The 24753-nt window shown below is 50.2% G+C and overlaps 1 protein-coding gene across 21 annotated transcripts in view; it reads right to left on the bottom strand.

Annotated features, from left to right (window-relative positions):
* The window catches only part of SULF2 (sulfatase 2), a 131395-nt gene that overhangs the window by 69485 nt on the left and 37157 nt on the right, over positions 1-24753 (bottom strand). For all 21 annotated transcript variants that reach the window (XM_028828493.2, XM_028828488.2, XM_028828491.2 and 18 more), the window contains one exon: positions 12799-13038. In XM_028828493.2, coding sequence (XP_028684326.1) covers positions 12799-13038 — 240 coding nt within the window. The remainder of the gene's footprint in view (positions 1-12798; positions 13039-24753) is intronic.

Raw genomic sequence — 24753 nt, forward strand, 5'->3', positions numbered from 1 at the left:
AAAGTGCACAATAAATGTAATGCACTTGAAACATCCCAAAACATCCCTCACCCCTAGTCCGTGGAAAAACTGTCTTCCACGCAACTGGCTGCTTGTACGAAAAAGGTTGTGGGCTGGTGCTCCAGACAGAGGTAACTGCACGTACAAAGGGCCCGGGGCAGGAATAACCTTGGAAGTTCTGAGGAACAAAGAGGGTAGGCAGCCTGAGTGCTGTCACCAAGGAAGGGACAGGCAGGAGATGTGGACACAGAGGTGAGTAGGCCCAGGCCAAGCAAGGTCTTGGCAGCCCTGACGAGGAGATGCCAGTTTACCCAAAGAGCAGTGGGCAGCCATGGGAGGTTTTTGGCCGGAAGCGATGGGTTAGGTTTACATTTTTTAGAAGTGTCCTCTGGCTGTGGGTGGGGATAAGGAATGGTCAGCTGCTGGGGACAAACAGGGACAAGCAGATCACCAGGGCGAGAGGCAAGAGCTGCTTCTGTCTTGCTGCTCCATGCATTCCTGTCTTCCACCTGCCTGTTTCTAGCAAGGCTGTAGCTATCGAGGAAGACTGGGCTGCAGAGGACACCAAGGTCCTGCTGATTGGTTGTAGCAGGGCCAGGCGGAGCTCTGGGTGTCAGTGGCATGGAGGGCGGACTGCCTGTGCCTAATTAAATGCTGGCCCTAGCCATCCGCTCCCTAGAAGGGTCTTGCAGCTCCCGCAAATGAGGACGAGGCCCATTCATTCCCTGGAAACTCAATTAGCTGGGCATGGAGGGCTCCATCTCTAGTGACAGGTTTTATTGCCTGCTGAGTCACCACCAGGACAAGCTGTATCTTAAATATCTGTCTTGTGCCTTTTAAAGTGTGGTTTTGTTCAGAGAGATGGGCTAGAGTGGGGGCAGAAAATCCACAACAGACCCTCAGAACAAGGCCTGTCACTCAACGGATATTTAATTATCGCCTTGGAGGAATCTGACACTACCTGAATCCTTCAAAGAGCTGTTCTCAGCGCCATTAGACTGACCTCCCATTTCTATGACAAATATTTTGTAGAGCAACCTTGTTTTCTTGAAAGGAAATTTATAGGCAACAAAAGCAACCTACGCATGTCATTTCCAGAAAATCAATATAATGCTCTAACTGCAATCTACAAAAAAAAATAAAAGGAAAGCAATTTATAATGAAGATAAATTTCAATATAAAATTTCCCCAGCACATCCATCAAGAAGATACAACAGAGTAGTCAGGCAGACGCCTGCACCTAGACACAGATTCACTGGGAATGTGACAGTTACAAGGGCAGCTGGGTGGGCGGGTGACATTTGCCATTCAAATCCTTTGGGGTAGCACTGCCATCGGGGATGGGACTTTCGGAAATAAGGAATGACTCTTGGGAAAGTTTTGCACTCAAGTATAATATTGACTCTATTTTCTTGTTCCATACATTCCTGGGAATATGCAAAAACCCTGCAGTATTTACATACAAAACAGACATAGGTTCAAGGCTCAGACGACAATAAACATAAAACAATCTACCCATATGAGTGATGTGGTAGGAAACTCAGAAGCTATGTGGAATACAATGCAATGTGGGGGCCACGTGGGCTCTGCTGTGCAGAGCAGGACATCAAAGTCCTTCCTAGTCCCCGCCCCCAGGAAGCCAGCAAAGTCAAATCCTTCACCATCACCGGCAATGCTGTCACAGAGTTTAGCCCCTAGGGGGCGGTGTGCTCCCTTGAGAACCACCAGCTTAGAAAGAAGTTTGCAAGCTGGTGGACTGCGGACCAATCCATCCCTCAGGTGTGTTTGCTGTGGGCCTGCCTGTTTTCAGTTGCTCATTCTTAAAAAGTAGAGTGAATAGTAGTCCACAGTTGAAATCTGGGCACCCCCTCTCCACCCAGCCTGCCTCTCTGCTTTGGGCTACCTGCCCAGCCCTCTGTGCATTTGGAGCCCCCAGGCTGGAACAGGTTCACACAGGGATGGCAGAGGAAGCCCCGCTCCCGGCCTCCGTGTAGGAGCTCAGTTTCCCTTCATTTGCTCAAATACCCTGTGACACAGATGGGTTCCGAAAGGACTCGCTGTGTGGGCTGGCACGACCTGTGGGCCCCAGGATGGATGGTACCTGCTGCTAGGAGAACAGGAACCTGTCCTGAGACCCTGACCCGAGATCCGGGAAGGTTTGGGAAGACAGATCAAGGTACTGGGAGCATGAGGGGAAACGAATGCAGGGATGACAAGGAAGACATTGGATTACTGATGAGGAATCATGGAAAGCACTCGCCTAAAGTTCGACAGCCACCACCCCTGCATTTTTATTGCCCCTTCTCAAAGCTTTGTGTCACTCCCTACTCCCAAAAGATTTTGTTTGATTAGGCTCTATTCTTCTTTTTTAAAGACAAGGTCTCACTCTATTGCCCAGGCTGGAGTACAGTGGTGTGATTATGGCTTCCTGCAGCCTCAAACTCCTAGGCTCAAGTGATCTTCCTGCCTCAGCCTCCCAAGTAGCTGGGACTACAAGCATGGACCACCATGTCCAGCTAATTTTTTTTTTTTTCAATTTTTTTGTAAAGATAGGGGTCTTACTATGTTGCCCAGGTTGGTCTCAAACTCCTGGCCTCAAGAGATCCTCCTGCCTTGACCTTTCCAAGTGCTGGGATTACAGGCCCAGCCATAGACTCTATTCTCATGCTGTCCAAGAGTCCTTTCTGTGCCAATGGAAACATTCTGTATGTGCATTATCCAGTATAGCACCCACATGCACCTACTGAAGACTCGAACCATGGCTAGTACACCCAAGAAACTGAAATGCTAATTGTAATTAACATAAAGTTAAATAGCTCCCTGTGGCTAGTGGCAACAGTATTGGGTCACGTGGTTCCAGCCTAACTCATTCCAGAATGTTCAGGGAATCGCAGCTAGCACCCGGGAGAGGACTGCAAAAGGTCTCATGCACTCTGAAACCCCCTGGAAGCTTCTTGAGGCCCAGGAGACAGGGTGTACATGTCTGTCACCACAGTCCCCCTTCCCTCACTTTTGACCCCGCAGCTGTTTCAATGCCCACTGCAGGTGGAGATTCCGAGAGAAACCATGGTCGGGAAGGGAAGGCTACGCACAGAGCTGATCTGCGGGGCGGCCACATTGCTCCCCACCCAGGACCACAGCCGGGACAGTGAAGAGGGGGAGAGCGGCAGGTTTGCTCAGTTTGACATCGGCTCTGCAGCCTTTACGGGGGTGGGGGGGTTAACATGTGAAAGAACCCAGCCTTTATGAGCTGAACCGTGTTCCCCAAAAGATATGCTCAAGTCCTTGCCCAGGTACCTGTGAGGGTGACCGTGTTTGTAACACGGTGTTGTAAGATGAAGTTATGCTGGATCAGAGCGGGCGTAATCATTGGTGTCTTGACAGAAGAGGGAACTTTGGACACTGATTCAGAGAGGAGCAGGCCACAGCAAGAGAGGGACCCACAGGGAGGCGGCCACATGAAGATGAAGGCAGAGGCTGGGGTGATGCGGCCACAAGCCAAGGGGTGCCAAGATTCCCAGCAACCCCCAGGAGCTCGAGGGGCAAAGGACCCTCCCCTGAAGCCTTCAGGGAAAGCGTGGCCCTGATGACGCTTGATTTTGGGGTTCTGGCTCCCAAAACTGTGAAAAACACCTTTTATTCTAAGCCACCCAGTCTGTGGTCCACTAGGAAAGTGGATACACCTGCTAAGGGGCTGGGTCAGAGAGGGTGTTGCTGGAAACAAATGGAAACCCTGCCCCATCGGCCTCACACCAGCTTCCTCTTTCCCTGTGGCCACTTCCTCTTACGACGCAGGGAACCTCTCCTCCTGGGTTTGTGGGCACAGGTCATGTATCGCTCAGGGTGGCGTCTTATCACAGGCACTGGGTGACGAGTGCTTATATGTCACAACACTGCTGCACAGATGGAGACTGAGGCCCAGAGGGGATGAGGTCTCAGCTCAAAGTCACAAGGGCGCTTAAGGCAGAGTCTAATTCTTTAGACTCTTGCTTAAAACAAGCGCTTCACTTATTTTGAAATCTGAGGTCTTGGAGAAAGGAAGGGACTATCAAATTAGAGGAAGAAATTTCTCTTGAAGATGTGCACGGAGGTGGCAAATCCGTGCCTGTCGAGGACATGCTGGGTCAGCCTGGGTCCCAAGAGGGGCTGTGCAATCCCGTGGATACTCGGATCCCCACAGTGGGGATGGCTGGGTCCTCGGTGCAGAGAGACAGACAGGAAGGCTCCCTGCTGTGAGCAGCGGATACACTCCATGGGATGAATGGAGAGGCTCTGCTGTCCCCCCACAGGCCGGAGAGGGGGAGGGAAGATGGGCAGATGAGAGGCAGCTGGACCGAGGGAAGAAGGGAGCTGTGTGTGTGTGTGTGTGCGTGCACACTTGTGTGCACTCAAGGGGAGAGGAAGAGAGCAGGGAGCAAACCCAGGAGAAGAGCCAAGCAAAGAGAAGGCTGCCATTGTGAAGGCAGGGACAGCTGCACTAGGGGCCCAGGGACGGCATCCCGGGAAAAATTTCAGTCTTCTCTTCCCTGGGTGTGCAGAGAGGCTGAGAAGAAAGAGGAGGAAAGGCTGAGATGGTGGGAGTAGGGGTGGAGAGAGAGAAACAGGAGAGGAGAAAGGAGTGTGGAAGAGATGGGGGTGGGCTGCTGGCTGGGACAGAATGTGGAGACTCAGTCACCACTCATCCTAGGAAGGTCTCCTGAGCACCTACGATCGGGTGGGCCTGGGGACCCACGAGGGCACAGAACAGAGGCCCCTGCCTCCAGGGAGCTGGCATTTTATTTTTGAGATGGAGTCTCACTCTGTCACCCAAGCTGGAGTGTCGTGGTGCGATCTCGGCTCACTGCAACCTCCACCTCCCTGGTTCCAGCCATTCTCCTGCCTCAGTCTCCCGAGTAGCTGAGATTACAGGCATGCACCACCACATCCAGCTAATTTTTGTATTTTTAGTAGAGATGGGGTTTCACCATGTCGGTCAGGCTAGTCTCAAACTCCTGACCTCAAATGATCCACCTGCCTCAGCCTCCCAAAGTGTTGGGATTACTGGCATGAGCCACCATGCCCGGCCTGGGAGCTGGCATTTTAGAAACGAGACAATCAACAAGACAAATGGGCAGAATACACAGTCAGTGGTGTTCAGGGGTGACGGGGGCACTGGTGGGAAAAACTGGGATAAAGAGGAGGCATGGGGTAGTCAAGGCAGGCTTCTCTGAGGAGGCAGCATTGGAACACAGACATGAGGAAAGTGCAGATGTGCAGAAGTTTCGAGAAAAGGAAAGAAGTGCAAAGTACTATGAGTGTGTGCGTGTCAGGCGTGGCTGACTGCTTAAGAAGCTGTGGCTGGAGCACAGTGACTGAGGGGAGACCAGGAGGCTGAGAGGGTTCGAAGGGAAGGGAAGGATCATTGGGACCCTGAGGTGGCTGTGGGGGCCTCTACCCTGAGTAGGTGGGAGCCAAGGAGAGCTCTGCCCAGAGGTTAAAGAACATCTGAACTAGGCTGTGTTGAAAACAGACCAAGGGGTCATAAAGGCGGAAGCTGGGGGAATCCCAGGAGAAACCTGGAACAGGGCAGGCGGGGAAGACAGTGATGCAGATGGGCTGGTGGCAGCAGAGGGAACTCTGGGCGTATTTTGAAGGCAGAGCTGACAGGGTTTGCTGGACTGAATGTGGAGTGTGAAAGGAATAGGAAAAAAAAAATCAAGAATGGCACTAAGGTTTTGGCCTGAGCAACTGGAAAACTGGAGGTGCCGGGTAGAAGCCTGTGAAGAGGCGCCGGGGAGGAGGGAGCACGACCAGGAAGGGATGCTGGACTCAGGCTCGACGTGCCGGGGAGAGCTCCAGGGGCGATGGCCAGGACGCAGAACGACCAGGGTGGATGGGGTTCAGGACAAAGGGCTAAGGGCAGATCCCAAGAGAATGGCAGGGAAAGAGGGGCGTGGGGCCCCTTTATAGCATCGCAGAGGAGGATGGCCCACGCAGCAGCCCTCCTGCCCCTGTGGTCCTGAATGAAACCACTTTAGGGAAAAGACAAGTCTCACTTACACACGGCAGCAGGTCTTTCGCTGGGGATGCCAAAATGCCCAGCAGGCGCCCTTCCATCCTCCCACGTGAGAGGGCGATGGGGTGCCCCACGTGTCCCACCATGGTAGGGGTCAGCAGGGCACAGAGGCCCCCCAGCCCCTAGTGAGGGTTAGCTGCCCAAGGTTGATGGCCAGGTTCCAGTCCTCAGCCGACCTCTCTACCCAGCTTTGGGTGAGAAGAGTGAAAATAACTGGGGTGCTCAGGGCCAAACCCCAAAACAGGCTCCGAGAGCCCTGGCAAGGCCTGGTCTTATGAGGAGGATGTACTCCCTGCTCCCGTGGTGCATTTTAGAACATGATGCAGAAGGGCAGAAGGCCCGCCACCATCTCTGCAAAAGCCTGGACCAGATGGCAGAAGCTGGGGTCGGGAAACAATCTCAGAACTGCCAGATTCAGGTGTGGACGGAGAAAGGCATTATCCCAATGGGGAGAAAACGGCACTTCAATCTAGTTCACCAGAAAGGGCTGGAAAAGGTTGGCTTTTTGTTGATGTTATTATTATTATTATTGTTATTATTTATTTTATTTTTTTGAGATAGAGTCTCATTCTGTCACCAGGCTGGAGCACAGTGGTGCAATCTCGGCTCACTGCAACCTCTGCCTCCTGGGTTCAGGTGATTCTCCTACCTCAGCCTCCCGGGTAGCTGGGATTACAGGCACCTGCCACCACACCCAACCAATTTTTTGTATTTTTAGTAGAGACGGGGTTTCACCATGTTGGCCAGGTTAGTCTCAAACTCCTGACCTTGTGATCCACCCTCCTCGGCTTCCCAGAGTGATGGGATTACAAGCGTGAGCCACCGTGTCTGGCCAGCTGATGTTACTTTTTGTTTTTTGTGTTTTTGCTAAAGGCAGTGTAGTAAAATTTGTGATTGGCACTCCAGTATGCTTTTCCTTATCCTTTCCAGCAGCCCTTGATTTCTACCTGGCAGTCCAGGTGCTGGGGAAAAAGGGACTCAGCCTGCTGCTGCCGAGCGGGTGACCCAGGCTGGGCGAGTTGGTACAATCCATGTGCTTTCCATGATGACTGGCTCAGGGGCTCGCATGTGACTCAGGGTGGTCCAATCAGAAGGGATCTCATGCCTTGAGCCTTCTGGAAAAGGATGCTCTCTTGCTCCTGCCAGACGTGGACAAGGAGGCACAGAGCCGCTGGAGTGCCAGCCACCATCTCCAGACCTCCAGCCTTGTGATATGATCATGATACTCATAAACCATGAGATCCGACTCTGCCTGATACTCGCCTGTATCTTCTCCTTCTTTTTCTTTGAGACAGAGTCTCACTCTGTCCCCCAGGCTGGAGTGCAGTGGTGCGATCTCAGCTCACTGCAACCTCTGCCTTCCAGGTTCAAGCAATTCTCCTGTCTCAGCCTCCCTTGTAGCTGGGATTACAGGTGCACGTCACCACGCCTGGCTAATTTTTGTATTTTTAGTAGAGACAGGGTTTCACCATGTTGGCCAGGCTGGTCTCAAACTCCTGACCTCAGGTGATCCTCCCACCTTGGCCTCCCAAAGTGCTGGGCTCACAGGCGTGAGTCACCTTGCCTGGCCTGTCTCTTTTGTTTGGGGAGCAAAAAATTCAATGTTTTTGAAGCCAGCTGCAGTCGGGGTTCCCGTCCGTTGGATCTAAAGGCAATCTATTGCCATGAGCATCACACATCTTCAAGAGCAAACAGGGCAGCCAGGAAGTGCATTCCCTTGCTCAAGCAGAGCTCACACATCAACATCACCTCCTCAGAATCGAGGGGAACAGAGCTACAGTAGAATTGCTGAGTGGAAGGAGATGCCCTTTATCAGTTTTGCCAGGAATTGGCAAACTGCTCTTCAAAGTGGAGGGAACAATTTGCCATCATACTGCTAAGTGCATGTGATTTCCTGTTTTCCTACATTCTCACCAACATGTGGTGCGATGGGGTCTCTTCGTATTTGCCGTGCTCATGGCTGGGATGTGATCATGCACTGTTGGCTGCGTTTGCATTTTGCTGATTACCAGAGAGGCTGAACACATGCTGATCCGTGAGCGCAACTTACCGTGACATTAATCAGAACACTGGCCTGAGGTGGGCTGTGTGATTGTGCAAATCGTCATCGTCATTGCTAAATTTTTTTTTTATTGTTGTTTTTTAAAAATTGAGATGGGATCTCGCTGTTTTGCCCAAGCTGGTCTCGAACTCCTGGCCTCAGGTCATCCTTCCACCTTGGCTTCCCAAAGTGCTGGGATTACAGGTGTGAGCCACCGCACCCAACCATCATTGCTAAATTTCCCAAGTGCCTACCATGACCCTGTACCAGACACTGTTCTAATATATTTCATCTTCACAAAACTCCATGAGTTAAGTGACATTATTAACTGTGGCTGAGGTGGCCAAGACACAGAGGCTAAATAACTTGTCCAAGTTCATGCAGCCAGAAAGCAGCAGAGACTGGATTCGAACCCAGGCAAAGCTAATGCCCTCAACCACTCTGCAGAGAGCTGGGAGGTGTCTCATTCTGGGAACACTGTACAACTTTGACTTGCGGGTATATAAGTGATCACAGGTGGGGCAACGGCACTTCAACTGCTGAACTGTGTTAAAGGATGACTATAAAACCTTTGTAAAAACTGAGGATGTGGCCGGGCATGGTGGCTCACACCTGTAATCCTAGCACTCTGGGAGGCTGAGGAGGGTGGATTGCTTGAGGTCAGGAGTTCGAGACCAGCCTGGCCAACATGGTGAAACTCCGTCTCTATTAAAAATACAAAAAATTAGCTGGGCATGGTGGCGTGCACTTGTAATCCTAGTTACTGGGGGGGCTGAGGCAGAAGATTCGCTTGAACTCAGGAGGTGGAGGTTGCAGTGAGCTAAGATTGTGCCACTGCACTCCAGCCTGGGCAACAGAGTGAGACCCTGTCTCAAAAACAAACAAACAAACAAACAAAAAAACCTGAGGATGAAATTGATCCTTCCAAGGGTATTCATATCTGAGATCCAATCCCCCAAGTTGTAAGAAGCCATACAGAGAAATATTCATGAACAAATTGATATTTATCCTGCTTAAACTTAGCTTCTCTCATTTTGTCCTTTGTCAATCTCCATTGCAAACATGGGGCCATGCAAAGCAAGATCACTGCAAAATGAAATTGCAAATCTTTTAAAAGATGCAGGGTTTGTGAAATTAATTAAGATGATGCTGGAAGATAGCTCAAAAAACACATGCAAATCCACTGACGAATAATTACCTGGTCTATAAAGATACTACATGAAGGAGAAGAGACTATTGAAAAGGATGATGAAGTATGAGATGCACTTCACAGGGTAAGATTCAGATGTCAAAGAATTACGAGAGGCCCTTGGAAAAACTGATCAAATCTCAAATACTTTTGCAAAAATGTCCCTGGTGAAGTAAAGGATATCATCTTGTGCCATCCATTTAAATTTGTGAAACACATTATATTCCTCCCTACACTTTATCAATTCACTTGCTTAAAGAATCAACTCATTAGTTACAGCTAGAGCCCAATCTTTGTTAAATATCATTAGATACAACCTAACAGAGGGCCGGGTGTGTTGGCTCACGCATGTAATCCCAGCACTTTGGGAGGCCAAGGCAAGTGGATCACTTGAGGCCAGGAGTTTGAGACCAGCTTGGCCAACATGGCAAAACCCCATCTCTATAAAAAATACAAAAATTAGTCCGGTGTGGTGGCAGGCGTCTGTAATCCCAGCTATTCAGGAGGCTGAGACAGGATAATCGCTTGAACCCAGGAGGCGGAAGCTGCAGTGAGCTGAGATTGTGCCACTGCACTCCAGCCTGGGTGACAGAGCAAGACTCTGTCTTAAAAAAAGAAAAAAAGAGACGTAACATAACAGAGTTATTCTTGAAATATCGTAGTTTCATTTCTGGATCAAATACCTTACTAAGTACATTAAAAGCACTATTTATTATGAAATGTGGGTCCACTTAAGTAGCATTTTTCTGGGGTCAGTCTTCCTTAGTTTGGGCTGATCTCCTCTATTCAAACGACTATCACAAACACAAAAGTCTAATAACCGTTAGGGTGGCCTAGACTTTACTTGTCCTTCAGTATCCATTTGCTTCTTCTCCCACAGTAAAATAATTTTCATCTGGGTAAATGTCCACCTAGAATAAGACTACATTTCGCAGGCCCCCTCGCAGCCATGCATGGCCATGTGACTTGTTTCTCACCAATGGGAAATAAGGAGAAAGGGAGTCTGAGTCTCTGACCACTTCATAGATCAGGGCCACCAGAACTTGGAATTTTATTTGACACTCCCGGTCTCTTACACACACGGCCAAACTTAAATCCAACTGAACCAACTTTGCCAGGTGGCCACATGAACACAGGGTTTAATATGGCTGAAGACTCAGCAGGAACAATTTATTTTTGGTCCCTGAGGGATTAAAAATTTACAATATATTCTAATATGTATGTACAGATCAATCTAAAAGGAAAAAATAATCTAGAAGGTTTTGAAGTCGTTATAGATTTTTGTCATTTTTCTTAGTCAACACTGATCAGTATGACATATCATACAGTTGGATCTTTAAAATATTTCCACTTTAAACAACAACCTAATATAAAACTCAAACCTGAGCTTCCTAGCTGCCAAGGCAAAGAGGGAAAGTATACAGGGTATGTGGCTCTTACTATTTAATAACCAGGAGTACACCAGTTCATCAGACTAAATGGTGCTTTCAGGGTCCTGAGTTCTGAAAGTAAGATGGGATTCCTTGTACAGAGTGGCATTCTAAATATAATGAATAAAATTCTCAGCGGCAGTTTTACAAACATGTAAATGTTCTCTGTGTCTGGCTCTTTACACTTGACATTATGCTCCCAGTCTTCTTGAGGGTATAATAATGAAGCATAGTTGAATAAAAGAACTTCTTTAGGGAGACAGCTTTTTGGTGACTTGCGTACACTCAAGCACAAGTTTGGGAAATCCACTTTAGAGAATGTTTATTCTTCAGATGGTTTGTTTTCTCAAGTTGTCTGTAAGATTTTGGAACACTAGCCTTAAGCTCCCACCCTTGGCCCTCAGAACGTCACAGAACATGTGAGCTTCCTTTCAGTCTGATGAATACGATTTCCACGCCCCCTCTGAGTTCCCATGATCTTGCATTCCATTTTGATTATGCCACAAACACCTCACCTCTGGGCAGGTCTCTTTTTTGGGCCGCAGTGGCCCTGGCTGTGAAATGAGGGGGATTGATGAGAACAAGTTTAGGGTCTTTACTGATCTTCCGGCATCCAGAACGAAAAGTTTCTTTATAGACCTTTCACCCAGAGGTTGTGGAAAGAGAGTCTGTGAGCCACATACTCACCCCTCAGACATACTTTTTTTGGCCCCCAGTATACATTAAACAGAAAGTAAGTTGTGCCGGCATATTTTAAAATAATATTTTCAGTGAAATATTCAGACTTTAAAACATTTCAAGGTTGTCACTCTTGAGTGCATGGCTGTACTTTCCGGACCCAAGTTGCAGGTGCATCTTCAATAAGGGCCCACTGCTCTGCTGCGGGCCTGCCTGCCCTGCTTCTGCTAGCAATATCCAGGCCCTCCAACCATCTAGGCATGGTAACCTCTGACACATGCGGCTTTCTGCAGAGGCTCAGGGGAACCAACAGGTGGTTGATTTTGCACAATGGCACGCACGATATACAGGAACAAGGTATAGGAACGAGGCCTTCCTAGTTCTCAGCAGAACATACTTTCTAGGTGATTCTGGCTGTGGGATGAGGCTGTAAGAAGACACACCTTACTGGCTTGCTCCCCACCCCAAAGCATCCCTGCCAGCCCACAATGTGTATCTGAGAGGTAGCTGCCCCGCCTCGAGGGCTGCAGGTTCAGGGCTGTGAACAAGGCTGAAGGAGGCATCCATCCTTCCCTTGCGGCACTCCCACCCAAACAAACCCCTTGTCACTTGGATGCAACTTCCTGGGGTTGCAACATCTGAACCACAGTATCTGATTTCACAACTGCCACAGCTTCTTACCCAAGGTGGGGAGTATTTATTTATTTTTAATTAAAGCAAGTTAAATTAATTGAGTCTGAAGGGTTTTGCAATAGGGCTGGAGGTAAGTGACTATACTGTAATTGCATCTCTACCTCAGACAACCAGCCTGGTAGGTGAGCCTTCAGAGCCTACCAAAGACCTCCTGCAGGATAAGCAAACAGGAACCAGGTCACCCTCCACCGAGGACGACACTTACCGGGTGTGTGGACAGTCAACCACCACGTCAGCTTCTGCACCACCTTGGTTACCGCCATGTAGAGAGTGACCACACAGCCCCATATCTGTTGCCCTCCACGAATTCCCATCTCCCACCCCCATATTTTGGAACCTTCTTCCAAGCTGATGGTTTGAAGTCAACACAACAGTCCCTGATGTGCTTAATAACAATTAACAGAGGATGCAAACTCATGCACGGGCACCTTGTGGCCTCTCTGCACTATAATTCATATTTTGAAAAGACTCACTTTTTTGGGGGGGAACTCAAATTCCTTTGACAAGGTCACTTTGCATCACTACTGTAGGCAAATACATCTATATTTCTCTAATACACACAGAAATAAATGCACAACTCTGAAATTATAAGAGAGTTGCTCTAGGGGCTATCCACAATCATCTCGGGTACCACAGTGGCGCACGGACCACACCCAGGGATGCCCGCCTCGGCTGTCTCTCCCTTCCTGCACCCACCCCCGTCCCTGCTCACCTGTCCGGTAGCCAGTGCTATTGAGGTACACGGCGAAGGTGCGGCTCTCGTGCTGCGCCTGCCAGGAGGGCGAGGAGCAGTTCTCGTTGTTGGTGTAGGTGTTGTGGTTATGGACGTACTTGCCGGTGAGGATGGAGGAGCGCGAGGGGCAGCACATAGGTGTGGTCACGAAAGCGTTGATGAAGTGCGCCCCGCCCTGCTCCATGATGCGCCGGGTCTTGTTCATCACCTGCATGGAACCTGCAAGGTGAAGGTGGAAGTGAGGCGCAGGGCAGGAGACCCGGGGGGCACTGGCACTGGGGGGACTCTCACCGTGGCATCCCTAGGTCTGGAGCGGGCACATTCTGCAGACTTATGGGGCAGGGGCCACTGGTGGCATTTGTGGACGGGGCCACTGCTGCACGGTGGGACCGACCGGCACCATCAGGGAGGACCCTGGGTCCTGAGTCTGCCTGGACACTCCTGCGGTCCAGGTCTGGAGTCTGGAGGATTTTGCAATGGTGCTGGAGGTGCGTGACTGTAAGCGCCTGTACTGTCACTGTCCTGTACTGTAATTGCATCTCTACCCGCAGGGCAGGTAAAAACCTGTTTATAAATGACCTGAGACTGGAATCAAACTGTTCTACAAATTTTAAACAGAACATTGTTTTTGTTTTGTTTTTTCTTTCCGAAACCAACCACCATGTAAATTGAGGGAAGATTATACTTTGTTTTCTTTGGAACCTTCCCAAGAATTGTTTGCTCTTATTGATCTGGTCATGCCAACCTGGTGGCAAACCTTCTCCTGAGTATTCCCTGGCTGGGGTGCCCTGCCATCAGCCACAGACCCTGCTGGCCTCTTGTCCACAAGTTTCTTCGAGCCTGGAACCCATCAACCCTCACCCCAAATCCAACCCATCAGCCTAGTACACCTCTCGTAAGGAGCCTCTGGCACCACCCTGGCCGCCGGGGATTGAGAGCTCTGAGCACTCTTGCAGCATGTGTCCTGAGCACTCTTGCAGCATGTGTCCTGAGTACTGATCATACCCCAGGCTTTGAGGTTTCAGTCATGCCTGCTCTTCTTTTCTTTTCTTTTTTTTTTTGAGACAGCGTCTTGCTCTGTTGCCCAGGCTGGAGTGAAGTGGTATGATCTCAGCTCACTGCAATCTCTGCTTCTCAGATTCAAGAGATTCTCTTTCCTCAGCCTCCCAAGTAGCCCCCATACCTGGCTAATTTCTGTATTTTTAGTAGAGACAAGGTTTCGCCATGTTGGCCAGGCTGGTCTTGAACTCCTCACCTCAAGTGATCTGCCTGCCTCTGCCTCCCAAAGTGCTGGGATTACAGTCATGAACCACGTTGTCTGGCCATGCCTGCTCTTGTTCCTCAACCAAGCTGTAAGCAGAGCAAGACACTTAGGAAGAAAGGAAAGAAGGAAGGAAGGAAGCAAATGAACGTGTGTGGGAGCCCTACTGTGTGCAGGCCACAGTCACAGGAGGGCAAAGGCCGTGTGCTCCACTCAGTGCTGAATCCTCAGCACTGCTGCCGTGTGACACACAGTGTGTACTCAACATAGGTGTGACAAGTGCATGCTCAATTGTATGCTGTGGTTGGTGCCCAGACCTTTAGTGATTTGATGGAAACATTCCATGGAAATCCTCTCTCTTCCTTCTATGGCCATCCCTGGATTTTCCCCTTTTCCTTGCAGTTCTTAAGGTGTGCAGCAGGTTGAATGGTGCCCCCGTCCCCTAAAGATAATACCATGTCCTAATTTCTGGAGGCTGTGAACATGACCATATTTGGAAAGACGGTGATATGGTTTGTCTGTGTCCCCACCCAAATCTCATCTTGAATTGTGGCCCCCATAATTCCCACGTGTTGTGAGAGCGATCTGATGGGAGACGATTGAACCATGGGGGTGGTTTTCCCCATACTGTTCTCTTGCTAGTGAATAAGTCTCACGAGATCTGATGGTTTTATAAAGGTTTTCCCTTCTGCTTGGTTCTCATTCTCTCTTGCTTGCCACCATGTAAGATGTGCCTTTCACCTTCTGCCATGATCCTGAGGCCTCCCCAGTCACATGGAACTGAGTCCATTAAACCTCTTTTTCTTTCTAAATTACCCAGTCTCAGGTATGTCTTTATCAGCAGCATGAATACAGACTTAATACAGGGGGTCTTTGCAGACGTAATTAAATTGAGGATACTGAGGTGAGATTTGTTCTGGATTCCCCAGGTGGGCCCTAAATCCAGTGACAAGTGTCCACATAGGACACAAAGTGGAGAAGACGCACAGGCACAGAGGGGAAGGCCACATTCAAAGGGAGGCAGAGACTGGAGGGATGCACATACAAGCCAAGGAACAAGGAACTCCTAGGGTCCCAGGGCTGGAAGAGGCAACGAAGGGCTCTCCCCTAGAGCCTTCTGAGGAAGCACAGCCATGCTAACACTTTGATTTCGGACTTCCGGCCTCCAGAACTGTTGAGAGAGTACATTTCTGTTGTTTTAAGCCACTCAGTTTGTGATTTGTTAGGACAGCAGTGGGAAACCAAAACAGGGTCTACCAGGCATGTGAAGGCTGTGATCCCACTCACCTAGCAACCCCCTAGAGACCTGAAAACACACATTAGACCCACCACAGCCTCCTGGGGATCTGGGGAGGGCCCTCTGCTCACCAATCAGCTGCTTCTACTTTCAATTTTTACCACCAATCAAGGCACCAAGGTCTTGCCCTTGAGGTCCCAGGATTGCACACTGGCTGCCCTCCCACCTCCTGGTCTCTGCCTCAGCCGTACCCCCAGCCTAGGATGCTCCCACTCCTCCAGTCACAGGGCTACCTCTGTCTTCTTCAAAGTATTGATCAGACACCATCTTCTTGGAGAGGCCCTTCCCTGGCCTGTATTGAAACTGCCTCCCCCAACCCATAGCACTCTCCACTCTGCTTCCCCACTCCGTGTCTCTCCATAGCAGTCACTGTCCTCAAACACAAGTCATTTTGATTTCACTTATTTGTGTGTTGCTGCCTTCACCAGAGCACTCCACAAGGGCAGGGACTCAGCCTACTTTGTTCACTGCCTAGCACAGTGCCTGGCACATCATGTGCTCAACAGACACCAGCTACAATAACACATCGAATACTATCTTACACTCTTGGGTTTTCATATCTCAGGAGTCCAAACCAGTTGATGTCCACAGATCTGTGTGTTGGTGTCTTATAGAGTGGATTTTAAAAATTTGATATTAATAGCATCACACAGAATATCTGCTCTCCAGTGTGCCACACTCCCCTGCACTCCCTACAGTCTTACGCCACCTGAACCCACTCTCATTACCTGCCTGACCCCTGAACGCCTGGGTGTTGCAACCTTCTGGTATACCTAGGGAACTGAGAGCGCTCCAACTTATTCCTGGGGAAGAGGGCAGTCTTCTATGCCAACAATAATCATTATACTTAATAGTGGCGACTACCACTGGCGGAATGCTTATGGCAGGGCTGAAGACACTCATCACTTAATTCTGCCAATGGCCCATTTTACAGAAGAGGGAACTGAACCTGGGAGCTGAATGACTGGCTAAGGCTGCACAGCTGGGCAGGCAGAGAAGACTCAAACCCAGTAGAGGTGGGGTGCTGAGTTTCACATTCACAAAACGTTGCTGTCACACGGGAGGTGGTAACAGTGTCCTGAGGAAGTACAGCGAGGTCCCCATGCTCCTGGTCCCCTCTTGGCTTCAGTTAAGCTCAGAATGGTCCCTTGGTGACCCAGAAGGGGGCCACCTAGTGGTGACTTCATCAGGCACACCAGTGGTGGGGCGGCACAGAGTCACATCACCAAACACCAGGGACACTGGTGGTGTGAAAGGCCGCTTGGAGCTCCAGGCAGGGGGTGGCACTGACTTAGGTTAATTGCGTGAGTTGGTTTCCTTCTATTTAGGGCAAGTAACCTCAGCTTTTCCTTTAGGGTAGTAGAAATCCTTCTTTTTTTTTTTGGGAGGCCGAGGCGGGCGGATCACAAGGTCAGGAGATCGAGACCACAGTGAAACCCCGTCTCTACTAAAAATACAAAAAAAAAATTGGCCGGGCGCGGTGGCGGGCGCCTGTAGTCCCAGCTACTCAGGAGGCTGAGGCAGGAGAATGGCGGGAACCCGGGAGGCGGAGCTTGCAGTGAGCCGAGATCGCGCCACTGCACTCCAGCCTGGGCAACAGCGTGAGACTCCGTCTCAAAAAAAAAAAAAAAAAAAAAAAAAACAAAAAAAAAACAACAACAAACAATTACAGCCAATTTTTAAAAAGTAAGTAATAGTACAAGTGGCATACAGATATATGATGAAAATTGTGAGGGAATGATTAGAATTTAGCAATCACTGGCTTGGTACAACCGGGACCTGACATCCCTTGATATGTGGCTTGGTACAACCCTGACATCCGCTGATGTCATCTGGCTGTCGATTAGACCTCGAGTGCCACACCCACAGCCGAGCCCTGATGTCACCGTCCCTCCAGCTCCTCCCAAAGCCACTCCCCTTTCCTCTGGGTACTCGGGCAATCATCTTGGCTACGGTTCCTCCCATCTTTCAGTTCCCACATCCAATCTATCAGCAAAGCCTGTTGCTCTCTCTTCAATGTAAGCATCCACGGTCAGACCCTTGCCACCTCCCCTGTGGGCCAGGCGATCATCCTCTCTCCCTGAAATCAGGCCAATTGCTTCCTGATGGGACTCCAGTCGCTTATTCCCCATGGTGCAGCCAGAGTCTCCTCTCCTGACACTCTCCGGGGCTCCTGCTCACTCAGAGGAGCCTCCTTCAGGCCATCCACAGAGAGTGGTGGGACCCAATTCCCTCCCTCCCTAACCCCATCCCCCTCTCCGCCCACTCTCTGCAGCCGCAGGGGCCTCCCCTCTGTCTGCAGACTGACCAGGCGTGCTCCCATCCCAGAGCCTTCGCCCTGCTGTTCCTTCTGCCTGGAACACCTCTCCCCTAGAGCCCCGCAGTGGTGCTCTCACCCCCTTCTTGTCTTTAGAGTTCCTTTCTCCGTGGAGCCTTCCCTGGCCCCCAATATTTTCTACTCCTTTCCTTGCCTGACATTTTCAACCCTGCACTCATCATCTAACACACGATATACTTTTATGTATTTATCTACTGATCCCGTCTTTTGTCCCCTGTGACTTCTGATGGCTCCACAGTTCTAGCCCCAAAACCTAGAACAGTGCCTGGCACGCAGCGGGTGCTCATAAATGTTTCTTAAATGCATGAGTCCAGGGCACCCCAAGTGGAATCGATCCTTTGCTCTCTGGTCCCAAACGCTAAGGAGAAAGGACGAAGCAGCTGGTAGTGACAGCTCGGCCTCTCTCGGTCTCCAGAACCTGCAGAAAGGACAAAAGCTGGCCACCCATCCGACTGGTCAGACCCTTCTCCTGGAACGAAGCGCAGGGCAGGCCATCACCTGATGAAATCACCTGCAGTCCACAGCCCCCAGTGCTGCCTTGGCAAACAGTGAACAGCCTCCAGAGACATTTCTTGTTTTTAATGGGCTCAGATCCAGGGTCTTGAAATGCTTAAATCTCCTTCCTCCTCATTCCAGAGGAAGCGAGCTGCGGGGTGCTCCTGGCCAGCACTCACCCTTCCCAAATCAGCTGGCGGAGGAGCGCTGTGTCAATCCACGAGTAAAGGACAACAGTGCCCCGGAATGACAGCAGCATCTGTGCCTGGGCAGTGTTATGTGCTAAGCCTCCCCTCGGGGACAGTAACCTGCTTTATTAAAGCTGCTATGGCGACGAGGCTGTGTAAACCCACATCTCTAACACAAAAAAACATATGATCTAATCGCCTTGCCCAGCCCCGGCCCTAATGCAGAAGGACAGCTCCGATGGGAGGGAAGGACCTGAACGACACGGCCACACAGAAATGAAAAGGCCAGTTTTCAAGCTTTTCAATACAGCCGGGCCAGCCAACCTCAACTTCTTCCGTCCAACATAAACCTGGGGACATGCAGACAAAAACAGACCCGGTTTCTTTCCATGACCAAACTTTCCCACTACACCGGGCAGAGGGTGAGCTCACTCTGACACCTCTGTGACTCCGATGGGCCGGAGAGGCCTCACCCCCACCCCCATCGGTTGGGATTTAAATTTGGGGGCCCAAACCACCCAATGGCCAGAGTGCGGTTTCTCCCATGACACTCCTGAACTGCCTCCCCATTCAAGGTGGCTTTTTGGGGGCCTGTGTACCCCTGTGCTATCATTTGATATTTTTATTTAACGTGATTTAAGAAAAAACCCTTTAATCTCAATCCAAGTTAACTACGTTGAGTTAGAGAATTAAGGTGCGAGTTATATATATATACATATATATATATATATTTTTTTTTTTTTTGATGTACCATCCAGTAAGTCCATCAGTGATAAAATCAATGTTTTGCTGACCTGCCACAGATGATGACGTTGCCAGTGTCATAGGAAATGCTGAATGAATTTGCTCTTCTAAAGGTCTAAGTCAGAGCAAACACTATCTATGGGGACTTAGCAAGGTGCCAGGGAGTTTCAGGATTTAAAACATGACCCCAGCCGCCCCCCCCTCCTTTTTTTTTTTTTGGCCATTCCTGAGGCTTAGGTGGCTCATATCTGCTGGAGGCCTGGTTCAGCTGGGAGCAGGGGCACCCCACACCCTTCCTAGACAAATCCCTGTAGCCCCCAACTTGGGTGATTTTGATGTAGAACTAATGAGATGATCCTCCCTATGACTAGTTTCTTAAAATTACAGACATATCATTAGAGTCTGTGATGGCAGGGCCTCCCAGGGAAAGCAGCGGAAGGAAGAATGGGGCAGGGAGAAAAAGGCAGAGTCAGTAAACTCAGGACATTGACTTAAATTCATTCAAATCACTGGTTTCTCTGCCTGGACTATTGCAGTAGGCTCCTAAGCTGTTCTTCTATTCTCCATTTGGTGCCCAGAGGCCTTTGTTTCTTTTGAGACAGGGTCTCACTCTGCTGCCCAGGCTGGAATGCAGTAGTGTGATCACAGCTCACTGTAGCCTCGACCTCCCCAGGGTCAGGTGATCCTCCCACCTCCACCTCCTGAGTAGCTGGAACTACAGGTACACACTACCACACTCAGCTAATTTTTGTATTTTTTGTAGAGATGGGGCTTCACCACGTTGTGCGGGCTGGTCTTGAACTCCTGGGCTCAAGTGATCCTCCTGCCTTGGCCTCCCAAAGTGTTGGGATAACAGGAATGAGCCACCGTGCCTGCCTGGCCAGGACTCCTTTTAAAACAGTCAGTGAGATCATCATATTCGTTTGCCCTTTGTCTTCCAGTGACCGCCTGCCTCACTCAGGGTAAAAAACAAAGTCCTCCCTCTGTTCTACAAGGTCCTCAGTGATCTGGACACTCACTCGCTCCAACTACAACTCCTACCACTCTCTCTCTCTCTCTCAAGCTTCCTCTGCTCCAGTCATGTTGACCTCTTTGTTGTTCCTCAAACACACCGAGCATGTTCCTCCCTCAGGACCTTTGCACCTGCCGCTCCTCAGCCCAGACTAAGTCCCTCATTGCCTTCAGGTCTCTGCAAATATCACCTTCTCAGCAAGGCTTTCTCGGGACTGTGCTGATTAGAATCATGCCATCCCCTTCTTTCTTGCCTTTTGCTGCTCTTCCCGGTGCTTCTGTGTGAGTAAATGAAGAGTAAACATTCTTAGGGGACACGCGGGCTACAGATGGTGCCTTTGGGGTGAGTGGTCCAAATCTTGATTTTTGCTACTTCCTGTTAATCAGGCACCTTGTGCAAATGATTTAGCCACCCTGCACCTCAGTTTCCCCATCTGCAAAGCAGGGAGAATAACAGTGCCTCCTTCTCAGGGTTGTTCTGAGTTTTGAGAAAAAAAAATTATATATATGTATATATATATGGCTTTCAGTTCAATGCTTGACATACAGAAAGCACTTAATGCATGTCAGCTTTATCTATTTATTTGAGACAGAGTTTCTCTCTTGTCACCTAGGCTGGAGTGCAATGGCATGATTTCAGTTCACTGCAACCTCTGCGTCCTGGGTTCAAGTGATTCTCCTGCCTCAGCCTCCCAAGTAGCTGGGATTACAGGCTCCCACCACCATGCCTGTCTAATTTTTTGTATCTTTAGTAGAGACAGTGTTTCATCATGTTAACCAGGCTGTTCTTGAACTCCTGGCCTTAAGTGATCCACCTGCCTTGGCCTCCCAAAGTGCTGGGATTACAGGAGTGAGCCACCGCGCCTGGCCGCATGTCAGCTTTTCAACAAGTATCGTCTCACACGGAGTTAAAAAACAGAGTCCCTCTAGACTAAATCTTGTCTGCATGTGTGTTTGATTTAGGTCTGCCCAAAAGGAAAGGATTTTAAAAATTGAATGGCCTTTTTCTTAAATTGTGAGATTTCACATCAATTCAGCTTTCTGGCTTTGCTTGAAAAATGTAAAGATCTGGCTTTGATGGGCCCACAGTGGGCTGGACCCGAGTAGCGAAGGCCCACTTGAGAAGGTCCTCCTCCAGTCTTCCACGGCCCCTACCATGTCTACTTCCTCCTTGCCAGTACCTCCCTGGCCCGGTGGGCATGGAGTTTGCAACCCTTAGCTGATTCAATTCCAAGTGAAGGGAGCAGCTAAATAAATCTGCAAAGGTAATAGTCCACTGGGGCCCAGAGACCTGCAGAGAACAGGCATTCAGTGGGGAGGCTTCCCGAGAGGCTGCGGGGTCAGGTACAGGTTGGAACAGAGCCTTGACCTGGACAGGCAGGGGATGAAGAGGGCTATAAGGTCGAGCCACAGATGGGGAAGAACCTGTGTCCTGCACTGTCCTCTGGCTACTGGTGTCCACCTAACAGGCTGGAATTCATTCAGCAGCCCTCTCCTGGCCCTCAAGTGTCCCTGGAATGTCTGCAATGCTGTAGGATCAGCTTGTGAGCTCCCTACCATGCCCAAGGCAACATGTGCGAAAGGGCTGCAGCAGGCTGGGCCCCTCAGACCTCACCAACTGCCCCAGAATAGCTCTGTCTCTAGCAAAGGGGAGAGAAAAGCCTGGGGCACAAACAGCAGAAATCGGCAGCCACACTTGGGCAAGGGAATCTCTTATTTTTCACCTAGTAATGTGTTCACTGCTGCCGGTGGCAACTCTTGCTGTGCCTGTAACTCAATCCAGAATAATGACACTGGATTCCGGGGACCTGTTGCTCAGAGGAGGCTGTTTTTCTTTTGATGGTGCAAAGATGAGCCATTCCTGACTCTTGGACATCACAAAATAAAGTCAAATGTTATTGCTGGTTTCAGCTATGAAAAGCCAAGCCTCCAAATCGGTTCCTAAACCCAAAATCAATTAAGCAGATGTCGAAGAGGCAGGACTGAGATTCTATTAATAAGCATCGAGTTGTCAGAGAGACCATGCAGTTAATTTTTTCTCCATTGCTTTCTGCTGCCTCTGGTTGTAGAAGTTCCTGGGAGAAAATTCTGCTACGGTAATTGTCAACCACAGCAGAGAGGTGGCAGAGCACACATGGGAAAGGGCAGGGCACACATGGGAAAGGGCAGGGCTTGGGTGTAATTGATGGGGCTCTGCAATGATTGGTCATTTCCTCTCGGAGAAGCTCCACCCAGAAATATTCCTCTAACTCGAAAGGCTACAATCACCATCCCTGGGAGGGGATATTTATTCAGTGGGGCAGGGCTTCCAGGGTATTTTCCCCACTTTTCAGAAGAGGCTACGCAGAGCTGCCCCCCAGCCACAGGCCTGGTGGGTGACGTTTGCAAAGCAGCTTAATGTCCACCCTTCCCCACCTCTCCCAATCTGTTCCTCCTGCCCCCGCCTTCCCATCTCTGTAAATGGCACCACCATCTGCCCAACGGCTCAGACAAAAACCTAGGAGTCATCCCCGATTCCTCTTCCCTCACTCGCCCACTCACGATCCATCAAGCAAACCCTGCCGACCTTCCAAGCAGCGCCGGAATCCACCCACCCCTCTCGCTCTGCAGCGCCCCGTCCTGCTCCGTGCCACCAGCATCTCCCACCTGGACCGCTGCAACCACCACCTGATCTCCCTGCTTCCGCTCTTGTCCCTGGGCCACCCTCTGCACCCACAGCTGGGGTGTACCTCTGAGAACACGCACGCATAGCTGATCAGCTCAGAACATTCCGGGGTCCTTCCATCGGGCTTGCAATCAAATCCAGACCCTGCTGCACAGCCTGCAGGGGACCACCGGGTCTCCCCTGTCTGCTCTCTGCCCCCTTCCCCATCCTCCTCCCCTTCATTCCCAGGTCCTGCTGCCCTCCTCCAAGGTCCTGGCAAACCTGTTGCTGCCACAGGGCTCTTGTATGTGCCGTGCTTCTGCCTCGGGTTTCCACGTGAACATCTAAACATCTCCTCATGACGCAGGTCTCCCCGGTGTTCGGCCGCACAGCCACGCCTCCCACTGCTGGAGGAGCTGTCCTCGCTGGGACACTTGCTCCTGATCTCTGGTGTGGCTGAGACCCTCAGTTGCCCACCAGTATCTCTTTCCCCTTCTTCCTCTGATCAGGCCCTGACTTTATTTTCAATGCACCCATCGAGGAAACATTTCCCAGATTCCCTTATGGCCAAAGATGTGCCAGGAGTCTGCCTGTGGCCTTCCAGCCCTGCCCTCTGTCCAGTTCTCTACCCCAGGGCACTGGCCTGGAGGTGCTGGTTCAACAAGCCCCTTCACTCTCTGGGCTCTGGGTTGGATTTGACTGACAAGGGCCCCTGGCAGGAGAATAGCGAAAGAAGAAAGTGAGGTTGGCAGACAGATTCCTCCACCTTCCTCCCTGTGGTGCCAACAGAGGGTGACAGCTCTTGTGAGGTGACCCTCTGTGCCTCTGGGTTCCAGTAACCTCTTGTCCCACTGATGCTAATTAGCCTGGGGCACACTGCATTAGCCCTAGTAGTTTCCTCACACTTGCTCACACTTTAGCAAAAAACACTTAAACCGCCTTTGAATGATTCAAATTTGCATGTGCTTTATAATTCTTGCTGAGATCAAGTGGCTAAGTAAATAAGATCTATTCGTGTTGCATGTGACTTCTGAAGTGGGTTCTTTTTTCTGTATCCTGCCCTTCTGCCTCTGCTTCCTTTTTCTTGCTGCCTAGAATGTGGCTGTGACAGCTGGAGCTCCAGCAGCTGTTCTAACCACAAGGTGACTTTGCAGATGGAAGCTACGCACTAAGTATGATGGAACAGAAAGGCAGAGGAGGAGCTTGGGTCCCTGATAACCTTGAAGCCACCAAGCCAGTCCTAGACTGCCTACCTCCAGACATCTGCATCATTCTGTCTTGTTTAAGCCGTGTTATTTTATGTTTGCTTTTACATGCAGCCAAATCTAATCCTGATACACTTAACTTCCAGAACTCAAGTGATCTCTCAAATGTTGCTGAATTGAAAAAAAAATCATCTTACAGGAATGTGCTTGGCAAGCTGAACACCAGTGTGGGTCCAAATGAGCCTCTCTTCTTTCTGAGATAACCTGCATCCACGTGTTTTTCCTCCTCTAGTGATCAGTGGCAGGAAGGCCAGGAGGTGGGATCTCAGAGAAGCTGAGCTGGAAGTTAGCACCGATCTGGCATCTGGAATCTGGGCATGTTGTCCTGGGCTTCCAGCCATTTGGCCCCTACAGAGAGTACTTGAGCCTGCGATTTGGAATTGATCTCCTGGATATCAGTCAGTGGCACAGGGTGTGGTTTCCTCGTGTTCACAGATGGAAAGTGGAGAACAGGAGGCCGGCCAGACCTCTGCTACGCCTCTCTTTCAAAAGCCTGCCTCTCCCACAGGACAGGTCTCCAGGCTGGATCCCTGCAACTTTCAGGATCTGGGAAGAGTCTCAGATTCAGCGAAGCACAAATAAGCACACAGTTTGTATACGATCCCCACCCTCCCCCTACTCTAAGCCCACCCAGGCCTGGGCCTCTCTCGTCAACGTCTGACTGATGTGGCTGCCTACTGGACAGTTCCTG

This window comes from Macaca mulatta, chromosome 10, assembly GCF_049350105.2.
Source record: "Macaca mulatta isolate MMU2019108-1 chromosome 10, T2T-MMU8v2.0, whole genome shotgun sequence".
NCBI lineage: Eukaryota > Metazoa > Chordata > Mammalia > Primates > Cercopithecidae > Macaca > Macaca mulatta.